The sequence below is a fragment of the Stylophora pistillata genome, chromosome 8 (genome assembly GCF_964205215.1).
Source record: "Stylophora pistillata chromosome 8, jaStyPist1.2, whole genome shotgun sequence".
NCBI classification, from domain to species: domain Eukaryota; kingdom Metazoa; phylum Cnidaria; class Anthozoa; order Scleractinia; family Pocilloporidae; genus Stylophora; species Stylophora pistillata.
The window spans coordinates 21,951,740-21,976,848 of NC_142526.1; the positions used below are offsets into that span (position 1 = coordinate 21,951,740).

At 39.3% G+C, this 25,109-nt stretch overlaps 2 protein-coding genes and 2 pseudogenes across 2 annotated transcripts; 3 read left to right on the top strand and 1 right to left on the bottom strand.

Moving 5' to 3' along the window:
* The first annotated feature begins 2,171 nt into the window (after positions 1 to 2,171).
* LOC111347083 (uncharacterized) lies at positions 2,172 to 10,567 on the top strand. The gene is made up of 7 exons (XM_022954345.2): positions 2,172 to 2,740; positions 5,403 to 5,677; positions 5,769 to 5,889; positions 7,753 to 7,866; positions 8,298 to 8,479; positions 9,154 to 9,484; positions 9,935 to 10,567. Exons 1-7 carry the CDS (start codon positions 2,668 to 2,670, stop codon positions 9,976 to 9,978), a joined length of 1,140 nt encoding a protein of 379 aa, XP_022810080.2. The 5' UTR covers positions 2,172 to 2,667; the 3' UTR covers positions 9,979 to 10,567.
* Positions 10,568 to 11,954: 1,387 nt separating this feature from the next.
* LOC148725486 (uncharacterized) lies at positions 11,955 to 12,985 on the bottom strand (annotated as a pseudogene).
* A 2,053-nt stretch (positions 12,986 to 15,038) lies between these two features.
* On the top strand, positions 15,039 to 15,803 carry LOC148725487 (uncharacterized). The gene has a single exon (XM_088731505.1). The coding sequence runs from the start codon at positions 15,039 to 15,041 to the stop codon at positions 15,801 to 15,803; it is 765 nt and encodes a 254-aa protein (XP_088587631.1).
* A 4,809-nt stretch (positions 15,804 to 20,612) lies between these two features.
* LOC148725488 (uncharacterized) lies at positions 20,613 to 24,870 on the top strand (annotated as a pseudogene).
* Positions 24,871 to 25,109: the final 239 nt, after the last annotated feature.

Sequence of the window (25,109 nt, forward strand, 5' to 3'; positions counted from 1 at the left end):
GATACTTAACGATGGTTCCTCTTTGTCTGAAATTTCCTTAAAAAGTCATACTGTTCTAGTTATAGAGATGCACGACGAATCAGATCCATAGCCAGATTTATCGGTTTTCTTCGTGGAGTCTTCTCTGAACCAGTTTCCGTTGTCGTAATCATAGTGCAAGATTTATAAATCATACTTTTTCAAAACATTGTCATATTTTCATTTGTAAGATCTGCCATAGCAAAATCTGGTGCAAAGGATTGTGAAAAGCTAGCTTTTTCTTTTTCTTTTTTTATTTCCTAGGCTTTTTTCATTCATATTCGATGAAGGAAACGTTTTATCTGACTAAACCGATACTAGAATATATGGGCTAAAACATACAGGGATGGTAAAGGGCGTAGGAAGCGTGTGTGTGTGTGTGTGTATCGGGGGAGGGGATGATTTGCCTTGTACAGTATCTTGCACTTTTTTTTAAACTAAACGTTCTACCTTAAAAACAAAAAGAAATTGAAAAAAACACATGATGACAATTAATCTAGGTTCTTTTGTAGGCATTTCAATTTTCCTTGGGTAACATGAAACACTCATATAGATAAAGATGTCAGAGGTTGCTGGGACCAACGAATGTTTCTTTTCAGTTCTCGTCAGAGTAAGCCAAACGTCACTCCCTGTATAAAAAAAGAAACAAGTTGACCTTAACAATGAGCCGTGAAATGCGTGCATGTCTTTCAAAAACAATGTTTGTGCGAACGAATCAATGTGAATATCTTTAGGATCTTGCAAATAATTTTAGCCTACGAATTGGCTATCAAAGTTTCACGCGCGCTCGCGTTTTGCTTCCTCTACTATCCCCGAGGGAAAATGAGGACCACTGGGACAGAAAGACGAATTAGAGACATGGGAACGAATTAGTCAGAAATTAATATTTAAAGGACTTGATGTAGAGGGCTTGGGTTTATGGGATGATATTGAACTATCTGTTATTTTGGCACGAGTTTGTGCCATTATACGGCAGCTCAGTCCGCCTGATACTTACGTTTTCTTTTGCAAGTTTTCTTTTTGTTTAATTTGTTATGTTGAAGCTTAAAAGCCTTTCACATGGAATATCTCCTGTTAGTGGAGTAAGAATCATTTCATAATCCTAAATTTTGGCTAACTTTATTTATTTATCTTTTTTTATTTATTCATATCTTTCCGTGAAAATTATTTCCAAGTATTTAAGTTTGCGATAACGCAAACGTTTTAAAATAGTTTGCACTTGTAGTTAATAGTTAAGATTTTCCAGCCGTTTTCTTCTTTTGCTCTTTCGTGAACACAAAGATTTCCACGGTAAAAGAAAATATGTAACGATCATTTTGCAGAAATAAATCAACTGTTGGTGTCATTTAAGTGTAACTGTATGTGTGTGAGGGTGGCTGGGGCGGGAGGAGCGTGACCTTTCCAGTTTGGATATATAACTGTGTGTTTCAAAGTTTCTCTTCGCAGTCGATTCCCCTTGGACGAGTTCTTCAAACTATTGGTTCAATGATAGTTAAATCCGGTGATAACTTCCCGGCACTATCTTGAATTATACTCTTTTGTTTGGTATAGCTTTTTTTTCGGTTTGGTGTTTCCTACGCACCTTACCAGAGGTTGGGATAATTTGCAATGTTGCAAGATGGGGGAGAGCTTTCACTAATTACAAAAAAATCGTTACAATTGGACCTTTATCGGCAAGATTTAAATTTCGAATAAACGCTGCAAAAAATATCCCCCCCCCCCCCCCCCCATCAACAGGAGCGATCATAGACGATTTACGGTAATTATAGAATTTATAACTTTATTTTAAGTATTATAATGCATGTGGTAACTGAATCCAAGAGAAAAACGTGAATACCTTTAACATCTCAGAAATATTACATACCAGCAAGAAGGATTCTCTTCGTGCATAGCTTTGGCCAAGTAATAAATGAGATATACATGTGCTCATTCTTGGGTTTTAAAGACGTTACTTAATATAATATTGCACGTATTAAGACTTTGAGGTTACGTAATCTATTAAGACTTTGAAGTTAACTTATTAAACATTGTGAGCATTTTTGATTGACAAGTTACGGCGTAAAAGTTACGACGTAAAACTTATTTGACAAGGTTTTGATTGACAAGTTATAAAGGTGATAAATTTTACGTCGTAAAAGTTACGACGTAAAACTTATTTGACAAGGTTTTGATTGACAAGTTATAAAGGTGATAAATTTTACGTCGTAAAAGATACGACGTAAAACTTATTTGATAAATTACGACGTAACGTGTAGTCAAAATTGAATTTTACGTCGTAACGCGAAGCTCCTCGTTTTGAAGACGTTGAAAGTGCACTAAACGATCATTGAATTCTCGCCGTAAAATAGACGTCGGTGTATTTGACGCCATACAATAGAATACAAGGTTTTACGTCGTAAAATTTAGGACGTGATATCTGACAGAGGAATTTGATCCCCTTGAACGTAAAAAAGGTGTCAGAAAGTCAAATATGTGCTCAAAGTGTTTTGAACAGTAATGAACGCCATAATAAAAGGTGAATAGGAATAACTCCCAACAGCTATTGGCTTAAAAGTAAACAGTCGATTGAAGCTAATCTCACTTGCTAATTATAACTGGGAAACATTCATTTTAACAACTCTAAAGCAGATTTCTAGACGACTTTGAGTCATGTCCGCCACTTGGATCTGTTTTCTGTTGCTGGAGCTGTGCTCAATGAAACCAAAGATTGTCTGGTCACAAGGTTAGTTATTCAACTGTGTTCTGTGACAAAATGAAAAGTGAGAAATAGATTCTATCACTACTACCTTTGTAAAGGGGGCGATTGCCGACAGAAAAGAAAGCCATGGTTTTATTATTATTGTGTTTTCAATGTTTGCTGCAAAACTGCAGATGGCGGCTTTTGAATTCTCTGATGGAACTGTTGAGGAAATTTAATCCTTCGTTCGGTTTAGCTTGTTTGCATTTATTATTCTATCTATGTATTTCGTAACCACTTGAAGAACGGAAAAGGTGCGGTGCAATTAAATCGCACCGCAAGAAATCGCAAAACTTTGAGGTAAATTAGTAAAAAGCACATCCGGATATTTGGATTTTTCTTTTTACCTTCCACAATGGTAGGATAGAATATCGCAAGAGAACTTGTGGGCCTTGGTGTTGTACATTATTCGCTCATTAAAAAAAATTACGAATTTTTTTTCTGCCGTTTATCAAGAATAGTTTCACGAGGCGCACCACAAGCACAGTTGGAAAGCTTTGTTAAAAGAAATAAGATACGTTGAGCAACCGTATAATTTTTAAATGAAAATAAAATTCCACAGAAGGACTCTCGTAACCTGAGAAAAGGTATGAGAACATTTTAAAAGTTCTTGTGTAAACGGATGAAAAGGAAACATTTTCAAGCTAACTTTGGGAACCAACTCAGGTAATTCCCGCGAGTAACATTTGCAAACCCGTTTTCCAGCCTCAAACAGAACAAATTACGTTTTGATAAATGAAAAAGCCATTAGCAAGACACCTGTAACTAAATACATTATCTACATAACCCTGTTTTATAATGAATTCTCGCCTTACTTTTTTTATCCCACCCGAGTTTTTCACGTATTGCATTTTTTAATCGCGATTAGACTTAACATCTGATAAAGCAGGGTTCAGTAATAGAAAAATTTAGAAACAATTCTAATTTTTAGGAGTGTTCATGATGTGATGGCTGGGGAAGTTGATTTAGCGGTAAAGGAAGAATTATTCCACCTGTATGATACCTTTAATTAAGACAAACCCCTCATAACAAAAACATGTCATCTCGACAACTGCAACTTGAGAATTCTTCTACATCTTTCAAGTTTCAATACCACCTTCGTCATTCTTTGGAAGGTATTTTCAAGGAATAAATATTTAAAGCCTGTCAAAAGTTATGGTGATTCTGCACCTTTTCTTAGTTTTTGTTACAACGCTCGCAGCCTCGCACTTCTCAAATAAAAAAATGACATGTGATGACAACCTTTTTTCTTTTAATTTTTTGTCGACAGGTATTTACACTAGTGAGTAGTGCTATATCTCATTTAAAAGAGGGAAAAATAGGCTTTACAGAAAAAATATTTTGTTTCCTAAAATGCATGTATTTTAAATCATACGAAAAAAATGGCATAAAATGTGCATAAATTATCAAACACAAAATATGCGTAACAAATCTCAAATTTGTTATTTTTTCAGCATAAATTATCAAACAACTTTTGACTTTGAAACAACCTAGGCCTCAATGGAGTGTAATTAGAAGTTAACGCTTAATAGAAAATATCTCTTTTTTTGTGGGCAAGATATCCAGAGAATTTCGCTGAAAAAGAACAAATACAGTATTAGTTACAATATTTTTTCAAACTATACCCCAAAATCGTAAAAATTGACCCAGATTATTGAATTAAAATTCTCTCACCAAATACTTACACAAGGGAGGTAAGCTATACCTCCTTTGAAACAGAAGTAAATAAGTTTTCCTGAAATGCATGATTCCTCTCCGAGAAAAAAACCATAGCCTCAATAAATGCTGAAAGCATGAATTAGCATACAATATCATTTAAATTTGAACTGTCAATCAAGTGATACCCAAATGATATGAAGTAATGAGTCAAAAATTGACTAAAAAGGTTCCTTGTTATATGGGCAACATCTCCATAAAAATTGGCTGAAAAAATAACAAATTTGAGATTTGTTACGCATATTTTGTGCACAGCTGTTGAAGTGAATAAAATGGAATTTTTTTTTCCTTTGATATAGTTTGAGTGGTGTGTATTTACCTTCAAGAAAGTGCTGGTAACAAAAATAGTGTAGGGCAACCTCTTTTTACCCCTGCCACCTCTAAGCAGGCCACCCACAGCTGAATGATAAAAGGCATTCATCACAATATTCAAAGCATAGGCAATCACATGACACAACAATTTTTCCCCTATTTTCTCCTATTTTGTTTTCCTATGTACATGTATAACACAAAATGAACCCACCTAGGGTTTCAGAGCAACCAAGAAATCAAGGCTCAAGCTAAGGATTGGGAAGTGACTCTACACTGTGAAATACATGCTTAGTAACATGCATATATTTTTCCTCACATTGTGGTACACTGCACTAGGTTTATGTTGGTTTCTTATTAAACGTCGCGTGCAATTTTTTTTGGCCTTTTTTTTCAAAGTATAGATAAAAACTGGATGAATAGTGTTTGTAAACTTTTATATTATTTATAATTTGATAGAAACAACACCAATTTCATCCATCTTTCGGTTAAAAAGGAAGGAATCAATCCAAAAATGTTAGTTACTCACTTTCAAAGTGTCCACTTCACAGCGATCAAGATATTCTCAAGATAATTACTAATAAATATATTCTAAACTGTAGTAACTATTTTCAACCGACAGAAACTCGTAATGATTTGGATTCCGAATATCGGCAAAATTCCACTCAGAATCTGCTTACAGTGGACATGTTCCATTATCTAAATGTACCCCAGATTGACATGATCACACCATACGACGACTTTGAATGTGTCTTAAAATGTCTCCACCATCCTTTGTGCATTTCTGTGAACCTGGCCGCCGATGGCAACAAGTGGTGTACGTTGTTGTCATCTAACAAGTTCAACGACCCCGAAGAATACAAAGGAAACAAAACTTCGCATCACTATTACTTTGCGGTAAGAATTTGTTGCTATCATCAAACAGCATTTCAACTCTAAATCACTTCAAAATAACGACAATAAGTGATGCTTTTTATTTCCTTTGAAGTCCCCTTGTATTTCCAAGCCATGCCAAAACGGAGGAACTTGTGTTCTAGCGAATCACAAACTAGAGATATTCGAGTGCATCTGTAAGACAGGTTATGCTGGAGAACTTTGTGAAGCAACAAGTAAGTTTAAATTGTTAAATTTTATGTAAGCTTCACACTGCCCGACTGTAAAGCATCGAAAGATTTTCCGAGGGCTTACTGGGTTGAGCGGCCTCTACGGGAGTTTAATTTTATCAAGTAATTGATTGCATGTGTAAACATGTTGCTTGTGTATATAACGAAAAACTTCCTTCCGACTTCTAAGCAAGTAATTTTTTTTTCATCAATTTTCACATTTGGTTTTCTTTGGCCTACGAACCGTTTTGCGGCTTGGATGATTATTAACCTCTTGGCATCATAGTTAGTAGAGGGGACTAAAGGTAAGATATCGCTCGATCGCGGAGAAAATCCAAAAACTTAAACGCTACGTGACTGTCGAAACAAGCCCATTGCGCCATTTTAGATTTATGTGTGCAGGGTCATCGTCACGTGACCTCGATAAAATCGACCAATAACCTATCCGACTGAAGTTTGCCGCGTTTCCTAACAAATCCCCTCTACTAACTATGTTTGCATATTGGTGTTCATTCAAAAGTCGTCCCACTGTAACGAGAGAACTCGATCTGAATAGTGTAAGTTTTGCTCCAAAGCCACTATTTGAGGACTTGTAGTGAGGAAGACATTTGTGCCATCTTATCGTGATTATATTTTCAAGCTTTACATAAATAGTATTCGAAATTGATGAAAACACAATTCGCCACTAGGCATACGCGCTGAAAGCGGCATCGAGGCCAAGGCACCGAGGCATAAGGTTCAGCTAGGGTTTGGTTAAATTAGTACAATGCGCGACGTTTAAAAAAAAACCGCGTATGAAGATGTTGCGAATCGCTGCCCCAGCGAAATCCCTATACTGGTGCTGAAGTTTACGATATTCGTTGTCGTATATTACAACAGAGGCAAAGGTGAGAGACGCTAGCAGTTCCGCTACTTTTACCGTGTATGACAGATAATCAACAATCTGAGCCGGGCCTGAAAACTTTCCGGTGTTGGACAACCTGTGCATTATTCTCGCATTTGCGGCAACCCACATGGACAATGAAATTTTTTATAATTTTGGCTTGCTTCTAGGCGCAAGTAGGACAATTCGTGCATTAGCGGACCTACCAATTTCTAATCGCGAAGGGAATGCTTACCAATATGGCAACTGTTCGCTTATGCCTGCTGGGCGTGGCGTGGAATTTCCGCCGTGGTATTTAATTGTGATAAACAAGTCTATCACTCACATAAATAGTATTCGAAAGTGATGAAAATACATTTACATCTCGATTGCCACAAAAGGCACTCTTTTCATTTCCGATTTATTGAATGAGAAAGCTCATTATCATTACTACGTGCGGCCAAAGGACAAACTGCCCTCTTTAAAACTCTCCTTTTCACGGACCAAACGGCAAAGTACGGGCTGTAAATGGCATTTTCCGCCCCCTAAAACTTGAACCCACGGTCTCTTCTCTAGAACCATTTTATTTCCTTGGCACAGCCGTACCAAAATTTCTCCTAACATACTGAGGTTGGAACAATGAACATTTATCACGGAAAGCATGAAGAACCATCGCCATCAACCCGCAAACGCCGCCGGATAATCGAGAGCGGTGACAGTGACTAAACATGTTTTCTTATTAAATTAATTTGTACGACTTGGCCTTGTGTATTGATAATAATGATAATCACGTGACTTGTGTCGGGCATATAGTTTATTTGTGTCCCTCTTAGCATCATTTGCGCTCTCGCTCCGCTACTCGGGCCACCAGTAAACTATATGCCCTCCAAAAGTCATGTGATTGACCTATTAACAGGGATGAGACTAGTACAGCAGAGCGACCTGCAGATCCCTGCATCGTGTGTAAGAATTCTTACAAGCATCCTTTTTACTTTTCATTTTTTTAGTCGTTCTGCCTCAAAACTGTTCTCAAGCCCCAAAGAAAACGGGAGTGTACAAAATTTCTAATCATGGATCAGACCCATTCCCAGTGTACTGCGATCAGACAAGTGACGGAGGTGGTAAGTCAAACTGAATCCTGAAAGGGTTTGAATGGGGTTAACCAGTCGACGTAAAACGGCCAAAAAATTCAGCCGTTTGGCGTAAATTTTGACTAATTTAAGCCGTTAGTCGTACAAAAACAATGAATCTTGAATATTTTTCTGGCGACCTCATTGAAAATATTATTAACCAGAAGCCATTTGGCAAAAAAATTTGAACGTCAACCGTAAAAGCCATCATCTTAATGAGATCATCGAATAAGGGTCACTGGGATGGCCCTTGGCATTAAACTTTAAAATGAAGGTCAATGTCTCATTCATTTATCTTTGTTCTTTTAGCGTCAGAAATGGAGTCAATTAGGAAAACTGTTTCTGGAGTTTTGCAGAAGAAGCAAACGATTTCATGACCCTGGACTATTTCTGAGAGTTTTTCTTTTTCTCTTTACTTCAAGGTTGGACGATGATATTCAAATACATTGGAGGAATGTCTTCTTCACCGACTGGTAAAGCGTTATGGGGTTCATCCGACACATTATCAGAAAATATTACCGCTGCTTTAGATACCACTGCAACCTATCAAGGTCACTACAAAAACCGTCTCGTACAAAGTTGGCAAGCTTTTAACCCTCAAGAGGTAAGTCCGTAAAATATTTACGTCACAGGGGGTTAGGACAAACACATCACAAAGGGTTAGGCTAAATGAGACTCTTTTTACAAAGTACTCATGCAATGTTAACACACTTCCTTAGAAATGACCTGGACAAAAAAAAGTTAGTTAAGTTTTTTAGGAAGTAGCCAATGTGTTAGGCTGAGGGAGCTTTAATGCTTTAGGGATGGTTAGAACCAGGGGTAGTGGTAACCACGGCAGAATTATACCAGAACCAAGGCGACATAATAACTTCCAGTTCAAAACTTTGCTTCCTGAAGTTTACATGGTCATGTCATGTGTTATACAAAGAATTCATAAAATGTCAGAATTCTTCAAAATATGTTTGGGAGAGGCAATAAGAATTTGAAAAACAATTCCTCAAATTCTCCGATTCTCTATGCACCGCATGTATTAATAAGTAGATAAGAGACAATGGGGGACGCTAAATTGACCAATCGGAGCGCGCGCTTTACTTTGGTTATGCTATAATAATAAGTAGATAAGAGACGATTTTGTTGTGTGACGTTAGGTTCGAGTTTACACAAACGGAGCAGAATTTAAGTCTATGAAGTTCCAATTCTCCGATTTAACGATTCTATATACGCATGTACGCGTGTATTAATATGTAGATAACAGACAATTCTCTTGTATGACTTTAGGTTCGTGTAGTGCTTTACACGAATGGAGCAGAAGTTATGTCTATGACTTTCAATGCCAGAGGGACGACTTATATGAACTGGTTTTCACAGAATAATCTACTTCAATCACCATGGACTGATCTAAAGAACGTGACAGCTATAGCACCCTTTCGCATCAATGGCCATTACGGGGCACGCAGCTTTGAAATTACAGCTTCCTACGCAGGATGTGCTAACGATATTGGATGGTTTATGATCGGGGGATCTGATTGTACTTGGGAGAGATTTCACCCTGTACCGGCAATTCTGTACAGCAAGAAAACTCACAAAATCACATGGAATGATACCCAAGGTAGAAATTGTTTTAAGATTCCTAGGAAAAACCTTGCCGAGCGTTGAACTGATCCAGAAGACTCTTTCTCTGATTACTTGGCCATTTCCTTTACTTCTCCATAAATCGGGTGTTCAGCAATGACATTTGAGAACGCCCTTTTTACTCTTTTTTCTTCTGGTTGTCAGAATTTAATTGTAATTGTTAAATACTAAGCAAAACTCGGTTGGAAATTGAGAGGAGAAAAAGGATATAATTTTACAATCTCTGTAGACGATGATTACAAGACCGGTGCTAAAAAACTGGTTTGACTTGGGAAAGGCGACTTTTATCGGCTTTTTATTTGTCTTCTTCTCCCTCTATCTTTGAAAATGGATTAGTATTACGGCAAGCGTATATTCATTGAGATCTCAATAAATAACTCACTATGTATTATTGACCTGTGAATATTTTTTATTTTCATTTCTCAAGCTGACGTTGGAGGTGCTGAGGTTATGATTGTGTATGTACGTTGAAGATCAAGGTGGCTTGTCAATGAATAATCTGAATAAATTAAGTGTGAAGTAAAATTTTGCTCTAACTTAAATGCGCAAAATGACCACTAGATACTGCAAATCACGGAGAATACTGGGAGTATATCGCCTGTGTGGCGAACGCCACATATCCGAAGCCAAAAAAAAGCTAGTAAAGATGCGGTCAAAGATCCAAACCGAAGTAGAAATAAATATGATACGCATCTTGAGACGGGGACCTAAACTACGAAAGTTACCGAAATCTCTACGCACTAGGCGCTAACCTGCCGACGAGTTAGAAGAACTTGGAGGGATCGAAGTGCCTGACTGGTAACTGGATGGTCTTCTACAACCTTAATAAATGCCTTCAAATTAGCATGAATTAGCATACAATATCATCAAAATTTGAACTGTCAATCAAGTGATACCCAGGTGATATAAAGTAATGAGGCAAAAGTTAACTAAAAAGTTTTCTTGTTACATGGGCAACATCTCCATAAAAATTGGTTGAAAAATAAAAAATCTGAGATTTGTTAAACACATTTTGTGAACACCTATTGAAGTGAATAAAATGGAAATTTTTTTTCTTTGATATAGCTTGAGTGGTGTGCATTTACCTTCAAGAAAGTGCTGGTAACAAAAATAGTGTGGGGCAACCTCTTCTTACCCCTGCCACTTCTAGGCAGACCCCACAGCTGAGCCATAAAAGGCATTTATCACAACATTAAAAGTATCGGCAATCCCATGACAAAAATATTTATTTCCCCTATTTTCTCGTATTTTGTTTCCCTATGTACATGTATAACACAACATGAACCCACCGAGGGTTTCAGAGCAACCAGGAAATCAAATTTCAAGAATTGGGAAGGTGATACTCTACACTATGAAATACTACAAAGCAGTTCCTCTGCTTAGCAAAATTCATATACTTTCCCTCACACTGTGTTGCACTGCAATAGGTTTGCACTGCAATAGGTTTGCACCTGTACCTGACCCCTACCTTCCTTGTAACCGACCACAAAGTTTCTCCTATGCTCTTCCTGAACTGGAATATGTTCTGTCACAAATTGGCTGGTTTGGCAAGCTGGCCGTGGGGTCTGCTTGCAGTGGACACAGAAGGGTTGTCATAATCAGGGGTTCACGGTCTTTTCGATACAAAGTCATTTCGATACAAGTCGAAATCGATTCCTTACACATGTACGGTCGATTCAACACAAACTGAAGTCGTTTCGTGTCGTTTCGATACAGAAGTAAACTCGAGAAAAGTTCAGTATAAGTGCGCTAGTTTTCGTCTTTGATATGTGTCGTGATTTGTTGTTTTCTATTCAACAAATTAGCTAAAAATTCGACTCGATTAATTAAGCGACTCGATCGATCGACGTAGTTGCAATCCTGTTTCCCGCGACTCGATCGACCGAGTTGTATTACTCAGTTTCCGGGCGGCCAAAAAGAACAAACTTTATTGAATATTTATTTCAATTACTTAAGTACATTTACGTTGGTCATGACTTTCGCATATGTGGTGGCTCCTAAATGAGCAGTTTTTAAAGACCTAAAATCGTTCAAAACAACAACGACAACAACAACATTGACTTTATTTTTTAAAATGAAAGAAATAAAGGCTTTTGTAGCCCGCAGTTAGCAAAGCTATTCTAGGCGGGCTACCTAAACAGACACTGTCTAGGCTCTGACACATACACACACACACACACACACACACACACGCACGCACACACGCGCAACAATGAAATAAATAAATAAATGAGCAAATAAATAATTATTAATAGTAGTGATAATCATCACTGCTATTATTTATTATTTATTTTTATTTGCTCATTTAACTGAGCCAGTCACACAAGGGAGTTTATAACAGGTCAAAGAGAAAGCTAATCAGTTGAAATACAAATATAAGCTAGAAAGGTCAAGGTAGCGTAAAACGACGAACGTGAGGCGCGGCGGCTCCTAAAAGAGCTGTTTTATCAAGCTACTGGGCCGTTGAGGTAGGAACACGCCCTCAGTAGTTTTCTTGCACAGCGGGCACCAGAACTGAACTAATCCCAGAGGTTGAAGATCTTGGTCTGGAGGTCTCGGAACTTTTTTTCCTGGATGCACCGTAACTACTTCTCAGAAACAACTGAGCCTGGCCTGAAGGGATGCCCGACGGGCCCCGCGGTGAAGAAGGCGGATCCAAAAGTACAGGAAGCTGGGACTTTCTAAGCACGCGGCGATTCAGCCCAAGATGTCCTCTACTGCCTTGGCTTCTACCTGCGCGGCGATTTTGGCCGCCTTGAATACCCCCACTTGAGCCTGGTGGTTGTGCACTTGGTTGCCGCACTGGAATTGGTCGCCGCGCTGTCTAAGTGTGGCCCTACATGGGTTGACTTTGCGATGGATGGAACACTGCCAGTCAGTTACTAAGCCTCGCCTTCTCTGTAGGGTGTAGCTGTACCCCTGGCTGTCTATCAGCCTCGGCCGGCCTCTTTTGGAACTGCTCTCCACAATCTCGTACGTCACGGCGAATGAAGACGACGTCTCAGCAGGGGTGGGGTCATGAAGGGAGGATTCTTCGTGATCAGTGCTGTACTGGTTCTCCGCATCAGGCTGGGATTCTTCGGGACTGTCAATTCGGGTGCTCTCCGAATCAGGCTGGGATTCTTCAGGGTCAACGAAGGTAAGCTCTGGAGCTCCCGATTCCAGGTAGGTTGAAGGATCGGCGTATATCGAAGTCCGGATGCGAACACACCGCGCACTGCCAGTCAATTTTCTTTCTATCTCGAACAGCTGCCCGGTAAACTTCTTGCGATATACTTATCGAATCAAAGTAAAAGTCCAAATTATGATAAAGTGAATACAGTAAACGTCTCTAAGTGTCATGGTATTTCAGCGGTAAACTCAAATATTAGTAATACGTGTAATACTGTTGAAAACTTACCGGAGTTGCAGATTTGATGATTCCAGGGAAAACATCCATCACATTGAATGGCTTGCTGTCTAGGCCGAACAGGTTCATCGCATACAATGAAGTTTAAAATTTGCGCAGACGCCATCGTAATAATTAGTAAATAAACCCCTTCGGTTGGTTGGTATGTCGGCTGATAATATCCGCGGCTGAGCGATTGTCCGAAAAATGAACATTTGATCGAAAAGCGAAGCTTCGAGCGCAAATATGAAACTTTGAGGACAATCTCTCAGCCAAGGACATTATCAGCCGACATACTAGCAAGCCAGAGCGGGGTTTATTTATTTTATAACCCTCCCATTAATTTTCACGTCGCAATTAAACTGCGCATAAACACAGTAAATAAGCCAGTGGTGATCTGATGGCGAATGCGCATGTTTCTTTTTCACGGAAAAAATCGGAGGACAAATATCAAAGCGGACGGGGGTTATTGCGTATTTTCCTGTGATTTTGCACCACGTGACGTAAAGTAACCAATAAAATCGCGCCAAAATTAATGGGTGGGTTATAAGTCGTGATAACTCGTAAAAACTCAATAACTCCTGTTTACAGTCGTGATCGTACGATCGAATGATCATTCTTCAGGTCCCAGCGTGTTTTGTACACTGATATCAGTTGATTTAAAGCGTTTGGATTGGTTTATTAGCTATTAATAGAACAATCGGGTAAAGTAGCAAATTTTTCAAAACAATTAGTTTACACGTCTATTGACTTGATAATCTACAAACTCGCCTACCCAAAATAACGCGCCAGAATAACCACTGTTTCCTCTCAGGTACGTTGCATCACCGACTCACAAGACATTATTGATAGTATTTGTGTTTCTTGATCGTAGGTATAGTATGCGCCGGAGTTTTAGAAGAAGTCTCAAATGTATTTATATAAATCTCTGTTCTTTATAAATAAACTTAACCAAAACTTGGTCTCGCTTGCGTGTTTTCATTGCGTAGAAGACTTGGGTCTATGTGGAGGTTCGCGGAGATATGGGTTTGTTTTATTACAACAGAGGTTTGTGTTCGCTCTAGTGAGTATGTCTTTAAAGGTTCGTTTGGTCATTTATACATAGTAAAGTATTCTGATTCGAAACGACCTGAAGTAGCATGAGTTTGAATCGAGTGGAATTTACATTTGTCTGGAATCGACTTTGAATTGTATCGTAAAGAATTTTATCGAAACGACTTTGTATCGAAACGACCGGATTCCCGCGCTAGCATGAACACATTCTCAAGTTTTCAAGCTAGCTTTGGGTACAAATTTAGAGCATTCCAGCCGGTGAGTAACATTTGCATTCGCGTTTTCCAGCCTCAAACAGAATCGTGAATTAACGGCGGATATTTTTTTTCTGTTTACATCCTATAGTGGTATTTGGCACCATAGTTAGTCCCCTCTACTAACTATGACTATGTTAGCACCAAAAAATAGTGCAACTTTATTTTAGCGAGTGAGGTTGACGGAAAAGCCTCGACGTTTTTAATTTTTTTCACCACAACGTAGGACTTCTTTAGTTTAAACATTTCTGACATCTGCCTCGACTGCAATGTAGCGACAACTTTTACAACCATCCTTAAAAGACTAAAGATAGTGTGAAGGAAATTCGAATTAAAAATAAAAGCAGGATTTCCTTCAGAACGAACGAAAAACTTTTCGCAAAATTTGGCCTCTAAAGGTATAAACTAATTCAAGACCTGATTAATTCGCTGGAATGGCGTTCGGTTATTTTTCTATTTACCAGCTTCCTTCGATATTGCTGGTGCTTCTTGACCTCAGCGCCGCCTTTGATAGGGCTGAGCACTCGGTCCTTTTATCTCGCTTAAGTAACAGTTTTGGGATATGAGATACTGCACTGCGTTGGTTTGGGTCATACCTATCTGACCGATCCCAGCGCGTTTCACTTGATGGTAAAGTTTCTGGCAAATTTCAATTAATACATGGCGTTCCTCAAGGGTCGTGCTTAGGGCCATTACTGTTCACACTATATGTAAGTAAACTATTTAATATTATAAACGATCACTTGCCACATGTCCACACGTATGCTGATGACACGCAGTTATATCTAGCCTTTAAACCTGATTCTGGAGGGAACGCTCTTGATGCTGTTAATGCAATGGAACTTTGTATTCGCGACTTAAGAACCTGGATGCTCCATGATAAACTCAAATTAAATGACGACAAAACTGAATTTATATTAATTGGAACAAGACAACAGTTGGCAAAGGTTGATGGGATCTACCTGTGTGTTGGTGACTCTAAGGTTTTCCCAGTGAAATCAGCAAAGAACCTTGGCACGTGGATAGACAGTAATCTTAATCTGAAGATCAATGTTAACAAAACCTGCAAAGCTGCCTATTATCATCTGACGAATGTACGACGCATTAGGAAATACTTAGATGAGAAAGCATCACAAACATTGAAACATGCTTTAGTAATCGGACGGATAGATTACTGTAATAGTATTTTATATGGTTTACCAGCTAGAAAATTATCTAAGCTCCAACGCCTTCAAAATTCGGCAGCACGGATTATTTTTAATATCCCAAAGATGTGTCACATCACACCAGTTCTACGAGAACTGCATTGGTTACCTGTTCAGTTTAGAATACAGTTCAAATTTATCATGATCACTTTCAAAGCAATTAATGGACATGGTATCTATTTACAAGATCTTGTTAAGTTGCAGCAGAATGGACCATACAACTTAAGATCTAGTAATAAGGATCTCATGCTGCAAGCACCAAATGCCATAACAAAGAAAACATTAGGTGATCGTGCTTATATGTGTGTAGCACCTAAACTTTGGAACAGTCTTCCTTATAAAGTGCGTAACGAGACTGATTTTAGCAAATTTAAAATTTTACTAAAGACTTTTTAATTTAGCCTTTAATTAGGATTGAATTTTGCATGGTTTAATAGTTTTTTACAATTTAGATAAGGTTTTTATTAGTTTTGTAAATTTGATAAGGGTCTTACTGTAATTTATTATCTGATGTAATTTTATATTCTATAATTGTTATGCGCATTTGATTATATGTAAATGGGATTTGCGCACTACAAATATTAAACTATTATTATTATTCGCCTTAAAGGAGGCAAAATGGAATAGCTTCAGTTGCAATTTAATCTGTTTACAGTAGACATGTTCATTATCTAAATGTGCCCCAAGTTGACATGATAATAATAATAGCAAATAATGATAATTTAGCAATAATTTCTATAAAATCCTCTACAATACAAAATTTTAACAGCGTAAAAAAGGATCCAAAATAACTCACTTTCGGCTCACATCTACTCTTTTTTTTTAATGTCAAAGTGTCTGGAAAACTATTTTTTTAAATAACGGAGTCAAATCTGAACAGATTCAAAGTCTAATAATCTGATAAGTTAAAGCGTATCTAAAACTATACAGAAAAGAGAAAGGTGAATGGCAAATCTAGAACCCTAACTACAAGGCTGCTAAAAAGCATTAAACAATGTCAATGGCTCCCTCGGCAGCTGTGATTTCAACGTCATAATTATTATTGTCATGCACAGCGCGGCGCTTCACCCGCGATCCTCGAAGGCAAACTAAGGCCGACCGAAGGAGGGCAAAGGATGTCTTTTCTCGGATCCAGGACATTTTTTGCGAGTATCGTTCCCCTTTCTTGGCGGCTATCAGCTCGGCCAATCGGCTGTGGTATCTTATACATTCCATTCCCATACCTCCCGTAGTTGTAAATATAAGCGGCGTGAACGAGCCACGCTCAACATCCAACACTCTCCTTAAGTACAGGATAATAATAATAATAATAATAATAATAATAATAATAATAATACAGCATTTGTATTAAATTCGTGGGTGTTTTCGAAGCTTGCCAACACCTTTCCGCCCGCCGCTTTTGCCGCTTTGCATACCTAATTTCATCCGTCATCCATGGAGCAGAGGGTCCAGCGCGAATTTCTTTTGTCTTGACAGGAGCATGACGATCCAACAATGCTTGCAAGGTGTTATGAAATTGCAAAACAAGCTCTTCAAGGTTGTCAGACGGGCGATGAAACAAACCACTGTCAATAATGTCAAGCTTGAAAGAAGCGGCATCAATAGCACGTATTTTCCTAAATGAAACAGAAGAAACAGACGAGGGCGGCTTGGCCACTCTCAATGAACAGACCACAGGTAAATGATCCGATACAGGGAAGTCAGTAAATGGAGCCCCGCAGATGAAACTGTCAGAATTCCGGGTAATAACCAGATCCAATGTATGACCCTGATCATGTGTAAAAACGTTTACATGCTGAGTTAAGGACATGGACTCCAGTAATTCGAGGAAACAACGAGCAGAAGAATCATTAGGATCGTCGACATGAACATTGAAGTTGCCAGTTAAACAAAGTGGCTCAGGCGACAAGATGATCGATTCAAGGTAGACTCCAAACTCATCCAGAAACGCGGATATAGTAGCAGGGTGGGACGAAGAATAAGATGGTCGATAAACAATAACAAGTATAAACCGCAAAGACTCGTTAAATATGTGAAGGTGTAGTCTGATCGTCCGGGTGAGTGTAGTCCTGAGAAGGACTGTTGTCGGTGGCAGTGACTGACGTTTCGACAACCTGTGCGGAAGTCATCATCAGAGTCAAGTGAATGATTGTTGTCAGTAGAATGTTTTTATTCCAGTTCGTGTGAAATGATCGGTTGGTTTTGCCGTGATGTTATTGGCTGTAAGACTCAAGTGACGTAAGTCGGTCGTGATTGGTCTGTTTCGGTCTGTCGGTAAAGTTAGGTTGTTCTTTTTCGGTCGTTTGTGATGTTTATGTCGTGAATGAGTCGTTTGTATGGGGCGGGTAGTTGTTGACATCTGTTTAGGGGAGTCTGTTCTAAGTTAGTAAACCAGCTTTCCAGAGTCAGTCGTTGAAAATAGTCAGTGCTGTAGGTTAGGCATTGCGCAGGGTCCCACTCAATGTTGTGGTTGGTAAGTCGATGGTGTTCAGCAATGTGATTGCTGACATCACCTTTCCTCGTCGCCCGTCTGTGTTCAGTCAGTCTTGTTGTGAGGTTTCTGCCAGTCTCACCGATGTAGGAGGCTTGGCAGTCGGAACAATTGATCTTAAAAATCGACCAGCCGACAAAGGACGAGTTACTGTTGTTATGGACAAAACTGACTATCACGACAAAATGGACGCACTAGTTAACGATAAACGAACCTACGAAGAACTCAAACGTGACCCAACTCCTGCCCTTCAACGTAAACTCAACAGTAAACTACTGACACTCAAGAAAACGAACGCCTTTGACACCCAACGGTACTATCGACTGAGGTGCTCGGTACCACAGCCACCGAAACTCTACGGTTTGCCGAAACTACGCAAACCTGGTTTCCCGATGCGACCTATTGTTTCTTTCTGTGGCTCTCCCACATACCAACTATCCAAGTACCTGACGACAATACTACAACCGCTAACCGACAAATCCAGACATAAACTACAATCCACTGAAGACTTCATTAACGCTACCAAGACTGTTCAGATACCTGACGACTACAAACTAGTGTCACTTGATGTGAAATCACTGTTCACAAGTATTCCACTTCAATTAGCATTACAATGCACTGAGACTGCAATCCGACAATCTACTGACCCACTACCGCTACCGACAGACGACATCATGGACTTGCTAAACATTTGCCTAACGTCTACTTACTTTCAGTACAACGGTAAACACTACAAACAGTTACACGGCACTGCCATGGGGTCTCCAGTTTCTGTTGTTATAGCAGAAATTGTGATGCAGAACATCGAGGAACGCGCCCTTTCGACTTGCCGACAAACGATACCGCTTTGGTTACGTTACATTGACGACACATTCACCGCCGTTCGACACGACGAAATTGACGCATTCCACAACCACCTTAACGAACAAAACATTGACATACAGTTTACCAGAGAAGTCGAAGAAAATGGCAAACTTCCTTTTCTAGACTGCCTGGTAAGCCACAACGACAACTCATTACGAACGACAGTTTACAGGAAACCGACACACACCGACAGATTACTAGACGAGTCATCCTACAACCCTACATCACACAAAGCCACAACTATCAGAACTCTAACACGACGCGCACAACTAGTATGTGACTCGACAGACAGCTTATCCGACGAGAACAAATACCTTCACCGTGTTTTTACGAAGAACAACTACAACAACGACTTCATCCGACGAAACACTCACCGACCCACTACCACTACCGAAACAAACGACACCGCAACCCCTACGACTACAGCAACCATACCGTACATAAAAGGCATGTCTGAAAACATCTCGCGCATCTTACTACCCTTCAATATCCGCGTCGCCCACAAACCCAACACCACACTACGTCAGTTACTAACCAACGTTAAAGACAAAGACGAACCGAGGAACAGACAGGGAACGATTTATAAGATCAATTGTTCCGACTGCCAAGCCTCCTACATCGGTGAGACTGGCAGAAACCTCACAACAAGACTGACTGAACACAGACGGGCGACGAGGAAAGGTGATGTCAGCAATCACATTGCTGAACACCATCGACTTACCAACCACAACATTGAGTGGGACCCTGCGCAATGCCTAACCTACAGCACTGACTATTTTCAACGACTGACTCTGGAAAGCTGGTTTACTAACTTAGAACAGACTCCCCTAAACAGATGTCAACAACTACCCGCCCCATACAAACGACTCATTCACGACATAAACATCACAAACGACCGAAAAAGAACAACCTAACTTTACCGACAGACCGAAACAGACCAATCACGACCGACTTACGTCACTTGAGTCTTACAGCCAATAACATCACGGCAAAACCAACCGATCATTTCACACGAACTGGAATAAAAACATTCTACTGACAACAATCATTCACTTGACTCTGATGATGACTTCCGCACAGGTTGTCGAAACGTCAGTCACTGCCACCGACAACAGTCCTTCTCAGGACTACACTCACCCGGACGATCAGACTACACCTTCACATGTTATCCCCGGGTTCAAACCATTTACCGCACTCGTTAAATAATAAATATTCTGCAAATTCAAAAGATGGCTTGGAACCAGAAGAGATATTCGAAACATGAATGCCATCCCTGAATAAGAGACCAATGCTACCACACTTCCTCAGGCAGTGAACAAAATTATATCCACCAGGCGTAATCTCCTTGCACACCGCCGAGTCATTAAGGGAAAGCCAAGTTTCAGATATAGCGAACACGTCCGCTTTGCGTTCACAGACGTAGTCAAAGAAGAGAGCAGATTTATTCTTGAGCGAACGAGCATTCAAAGTACATAAGGTCAACTGGACTTGAATTGGCGTGGCCGTAGATGAAACGCATCTGATCTCAGCGAGGTTCGAAATGTTTCGACAACGATAGGCATTCGATAAACGACAACACCGGCGATCACTGATTCTTTAAGGAATAAACTGAAAATCATCAGGACCAGGATTGGCATTAATGTCACCACTGACAACCAAACGGGTGAGATTAAAGGTAGAAATCGAATTCGGATAACGACTGATTGACAACGTACAGGAAAAAGCCACGGTGTCCTGCACGCCTAAATCCAAGATGGCAAGTCCGATACATCAGCAATGAGTTGAAGTGACAAGGATTTGCACTTCCAAAAATAGGAAGACCAAATCTTCGAGAAAGCCAAACATCAGATAAATCCAATCGACTAGTATACAGCAAGCCATAAGAACTAAAATCCATAAGAAAAATAAGAAATAGAGCAAAAACAGCGGAGCCGGTAAAAACGTGACCGACCGCCATTGTGCATGTACTAACTATGATCACACCATATGACGACTTTGAATGTGTCTTAAAATGCCTCAACCATCCTTTGTGCACTTCTGCGAACCTGGCCACCGAAGGCAACAAGTGGTGTGCGTTGTTGTCATCTAACAAGTTCAACGACCCCGAAGAATACAAAGAAAACAAAACTTCGCATCACTATTACTTTGAGGTAATAATTTTTTTTGCTATCATCAAATAGCCTTTCAACTCTTAATTGTGGGCCGCGTTACCCGCCGGTCTGGTTCAGTTGGTGGAAAGCGTTCAGATGTCTGCACTGACAATCATATTTCCAGATTGCTCTTATGAGTCTGCACTCGTGAGCTGTGGCTTGCCTACTCTGTTGGCGCGCCGTGATGAGGCTTGCAGGCGTTTTATATCTAACATCAAGGAGTCCGGCTTCCTTGCACACCTGCTACCACACCCCACGAATGTCGCTCATGGGTACGGGTTGAGGTCCGGTTTTTCCTGTTCTCAATTCTGCTTCGTCAGAACAGACCGCCTTAGTAAGTTTGTTACTCACAGTTACAATAGGGCGTAATTGTTTTTGCTTGTTATGCCAAGTGTATCGTGTTCTGTGTAGAATTGAATGAATTTTATTACTACCAAAGGGTTAAATAAACTGATTATTATCACTATTATTATTATTATTATTATCATTATTATTATTATCATTAACGGCAATAATTGACTTTTCATTTTCCTTTGAAGTCCCCTTGTCATCGCCAGAAATCGAGGACATTTTGCTCCCGCATTCATTGGTCAGCGGATTGCAGTCGGATGAAAACAAAGATAGTGGTTAGGACAAGTCCCATATTAAATATTGAGCGACTTCAGTTCTGTGGACCTTCTTTATGGAGAAAAAAGCCAAAAAGAAAAAAAAAAAAAAACAAGCAACTGAACATATCTCTTGGTATTTTTAAGGCAGAGCGACTTATAGCAATTTGCTGTCTGATGTAATGCAAGGGACAATCTGTACTAAGATTCAATGTCCATTCAAACTGGCTTTATTTGTAATCGTCTACGGATGTCAGAAATTTTGGAAATTTTAGCTTAAACCACTTGCATTAAATAATGGGAAGATCTAGGCAAATCTTACTTGAAAAGGGCTTTTTCTCTCAGTTGAAAACGCAGTTCAACTAACGTACTATACAGATCTCATTGATCTGCTTCCTAATTTTCGCGCGAGAAAATAAATTTATTCAAGGCTCTACTTTAGTATGAGAGGGTCTGGATTGAGTTTATTTCCCGTCAAACATTGCTGAATGAGGAAAACAAATATGGCGACTGAAGGTTTCGGTAAAGACTTGCTTCCATATCTCAAAGTGCCCTTGGACGTGAGGTGCCTGGGAATGAAATTAAATCACTGGAATATAATTGGAGCCGAACTACCGACGATTTACGACTCCGAACGTTCCCTGTTCTTGCTTTGCACAAATTTTAAGTCTAATTTGTGTGTGTTTTGAGTCAAGAGAAAACATCTGGCTTAGCAAACATCACATCCAGCATAATTCTGTCGCTTAAGGTTTATTTTCGCCGATAAAAAAAGAAATCAAAGACATGAAACCTCAAGGGCGGTTTCAGCTATGGAAACGAGTAGTTGCACGACGGATTTGCTTTGTTTCTATATCTCAAACCACCCTATTCACGAAGCCTATTTAAAAGTTTTTGAAAGTCAAATTAGAGTAGTTCTATAGTGACCGGAAGACTTGACTTAAATAGAAGTGGAATGTTCAGCTTCCATTTTCAAAGCTTTGTTTTATTACAGGTCTCGCATTTCCAAGACTTGTTAGATTCTACAGCCCAGGGTGGTATGTTAACACACTTCAGGTGCCACCAGTCATTGCAGTGGTGACATTGTACATAGGCGTCACCAGTAGGAGGAGTAGGGGAGGGGATATGATTGATCTGGCGCGCGGCAGAAAATTCAGTGATAAACAATAAAGACAATAGAGTGTTTATGTCTCGGAACTATCGGTCTGATAGTTGCCCCTTGGAAATTTGATGTTCTTAAATCTGGCATATTTGTTTTACGAACATCAAACTTCCGCGGGGCAACCATCAGCTGATAGTTCCTCAACAGAAACACTCTATTGTTTAAATATCCTCCAACAAAACCATGGAAGAGGTATAGAACAGAACTTTGACAGACCAGACCCTCTATAGAATGAAGCTATTTCTAAAGTAGCACTTTGAGGAGTTCCACTCTGCTCTGAATTTTCTACTTGAGGAGATGTATTGATATGTTAACACCAGTTCTTGTCTTTTTCAACTTGTTTACTCCTAGTACCACAAAATAAGTGTTTTAAATTATTTTTGAATATTCCTTTTTGGAGTTAAGTGTTCTTTGTACAAGTACAACTTACAACCAATCATATGTATCAATTAGAACAAGAACAAGTGACACTTGAATAAAGCATTCACATACTATTTACTTGTCAATGATTATTTCTTGTTTTATTTCTGCTAAAATGAAGATGGGTGTTGTTGATCACCCCCTTCCCCCCCCCCCCCCGCCAAAAAAAAGAATTGAAAACTTTTTGGGAAATTTTATCATGATTAATGATTACTGAGCTGCAGTTTCATTTCTTTTCTCTTTTTTTTCTAAGCTTTCTTCCTGTCCTTTCCATTTCGACAGTCTACTGCTGCCCTAGATACCACTTTGACCCACCTAGGGAACTACAAAAACCGTATTGTGCAAAGTTGGCAAGCATTCAGTCCTAAAGAGGTAAATAATTGTTAAGACGCTTAACCTAACATCGTTGACCTAACAGGTTAAATCTTCCAAAATGGGGAAGGAAGTTATACACTTTTACGCTTTGAAAATATCCTGGCTAACTGTTTTTTTAGCCTGAACGAACTAAATGTAAGTTGGGTCGCCTCGTAAGATGCACATTCGGACCCATTTTATCTTTGTGTTCAACTAAAGCCAGAATTTTGTTCAGAGTTCGTAACAGGTTTTTGCTACCCTACATCAAAACTCAGAGGTTTTGAGATGCTATGTGAAGAGTTTCGTATCCTGTCGAAGAGCCCAGCGAAATGACTCAGGCCGAGGCTCGAACCCAAACTATATGATTAGTGCACTATGCTACAGTGACTCGCTGAAAAGAGAATGTTTGTGCGCTTGTAAAGTTGTTGCCCGGCAATGCTGAGTTCTCAAGTTGTTATAAATGTTATACTCTGCGTATTTACACAGGACCTTCTCAGCTAAGAAAGCAACACACTTCTCTGTTTCTAATTAGCATCGGAGTAACACAGGTCACTATTTCGCTGGTTTTTCCATGAAATTCTTAAACTCCTAGAGTTCATAAAAATGAAACTTTTCCCTATAATATCCATACATTATCCAGTAACAGATAATGAGAATACTCAAACTTAGGACGTAAGAATTGTTATCTTGATCTAACAGCGAATTGTCGCTGCTAGTGCATATTTAGGAACAATAACAGAATAAAAAACGCGCAATAAAGGACTGAGTTAAAACATTAAAGGCATACGAGTAAACTCAATAAAAAATATTAAAAAACAATTCAATTACCCACCTTAATTAAAGATACTTTTTTGTGTAACTGTAGGCTCGTGTAGCACTTTATACTAATGGAACAGAAGTCTTGTCAATCATATTCAATGCCAAAGGGACAACACACTTGGATTGGTTTTCACAAAAAAATCTTATTCAATCACCATGGACTGATCTCAAGAAAGCGATGCACATATTACCTTTTCACATAGATGGCCACTTTGGGGTGCGCAGCTTCGAAATTGATGCCCACTACGGGGATGTAAGCAAGACTCTAGGTGGCTTGTAATCAATGGACCTTACTGTGACTGGGAGAAAAGAACTGGTGTTGTTCCAGGAATACCCTTCAGCAAGAAAACTCACAATATCACATGGAATGATAATCAAGATAGAAATTGATTTTTTTTAAATCTTAGAGTACCTCAGTTAATGTTTGCTAGTGTTGTTTTTGTTTAATGTCCCGAGGCGTCGTGAACAACCCAATCGAATGGTTTCGTAGCCGTTTTTTCAATTCTAAAATTAATGGCCACGGAGATATAAATACCTGGAGCAAATTGTCTCTTCGGGTTTTGTGATATGTGTCGATTATCCAATCGACGTTGTCCTGGGATTATTTGACAATATCAAGATTTTATAGTCACTTAGTAATATCATCTTTTTCGATAAACAGCGTGTTAAACAGTGACATTTTCAGAGAACGTTTCTACTCACTGTCATTCTGGGGTTGAGGTATTTTATCATAATGTTAATTAGAAGGACAGAAACTTGAAACTCCAGAGAAAGTCTTGGAATAATGGTAGGAGTCAACTGTTTATAATCTCAGAAATGCCGACAAAGCTGAAGCAAACT

Bases quoted from the DNA above. Each gene is read 5' to 3' on its own strand.
- LOC111347083 (XM_022954345.2), top strand. From the start codon at position 2,668: ATGTCCGCCACTTGGATCTGTTTTCTGTTGCTGGAGCTGTGCTCAATG. The intron at 8,480-9,153 runs GTAAGTCCGTAA...GTATGACTTTAG, and splicing joins AAGCTTTTAACCCTCAAGAG to GTTCGTGTAGTGCTTTACAC. The intron at 9,485-9,934 runs GTAGAAATTGTT...TCATTTCTCAAG, and splicing joins CACATGGAATGATACCCAAG to CTGACGTTGGAGGTGCTGAG.
- LOC148725487 (XM_088731505.1), top strand. From the start codon at position 15,039: ATGGAACTTTGTATTCGCGACTTAAGAACCTGGATGCTCCATGATAAA.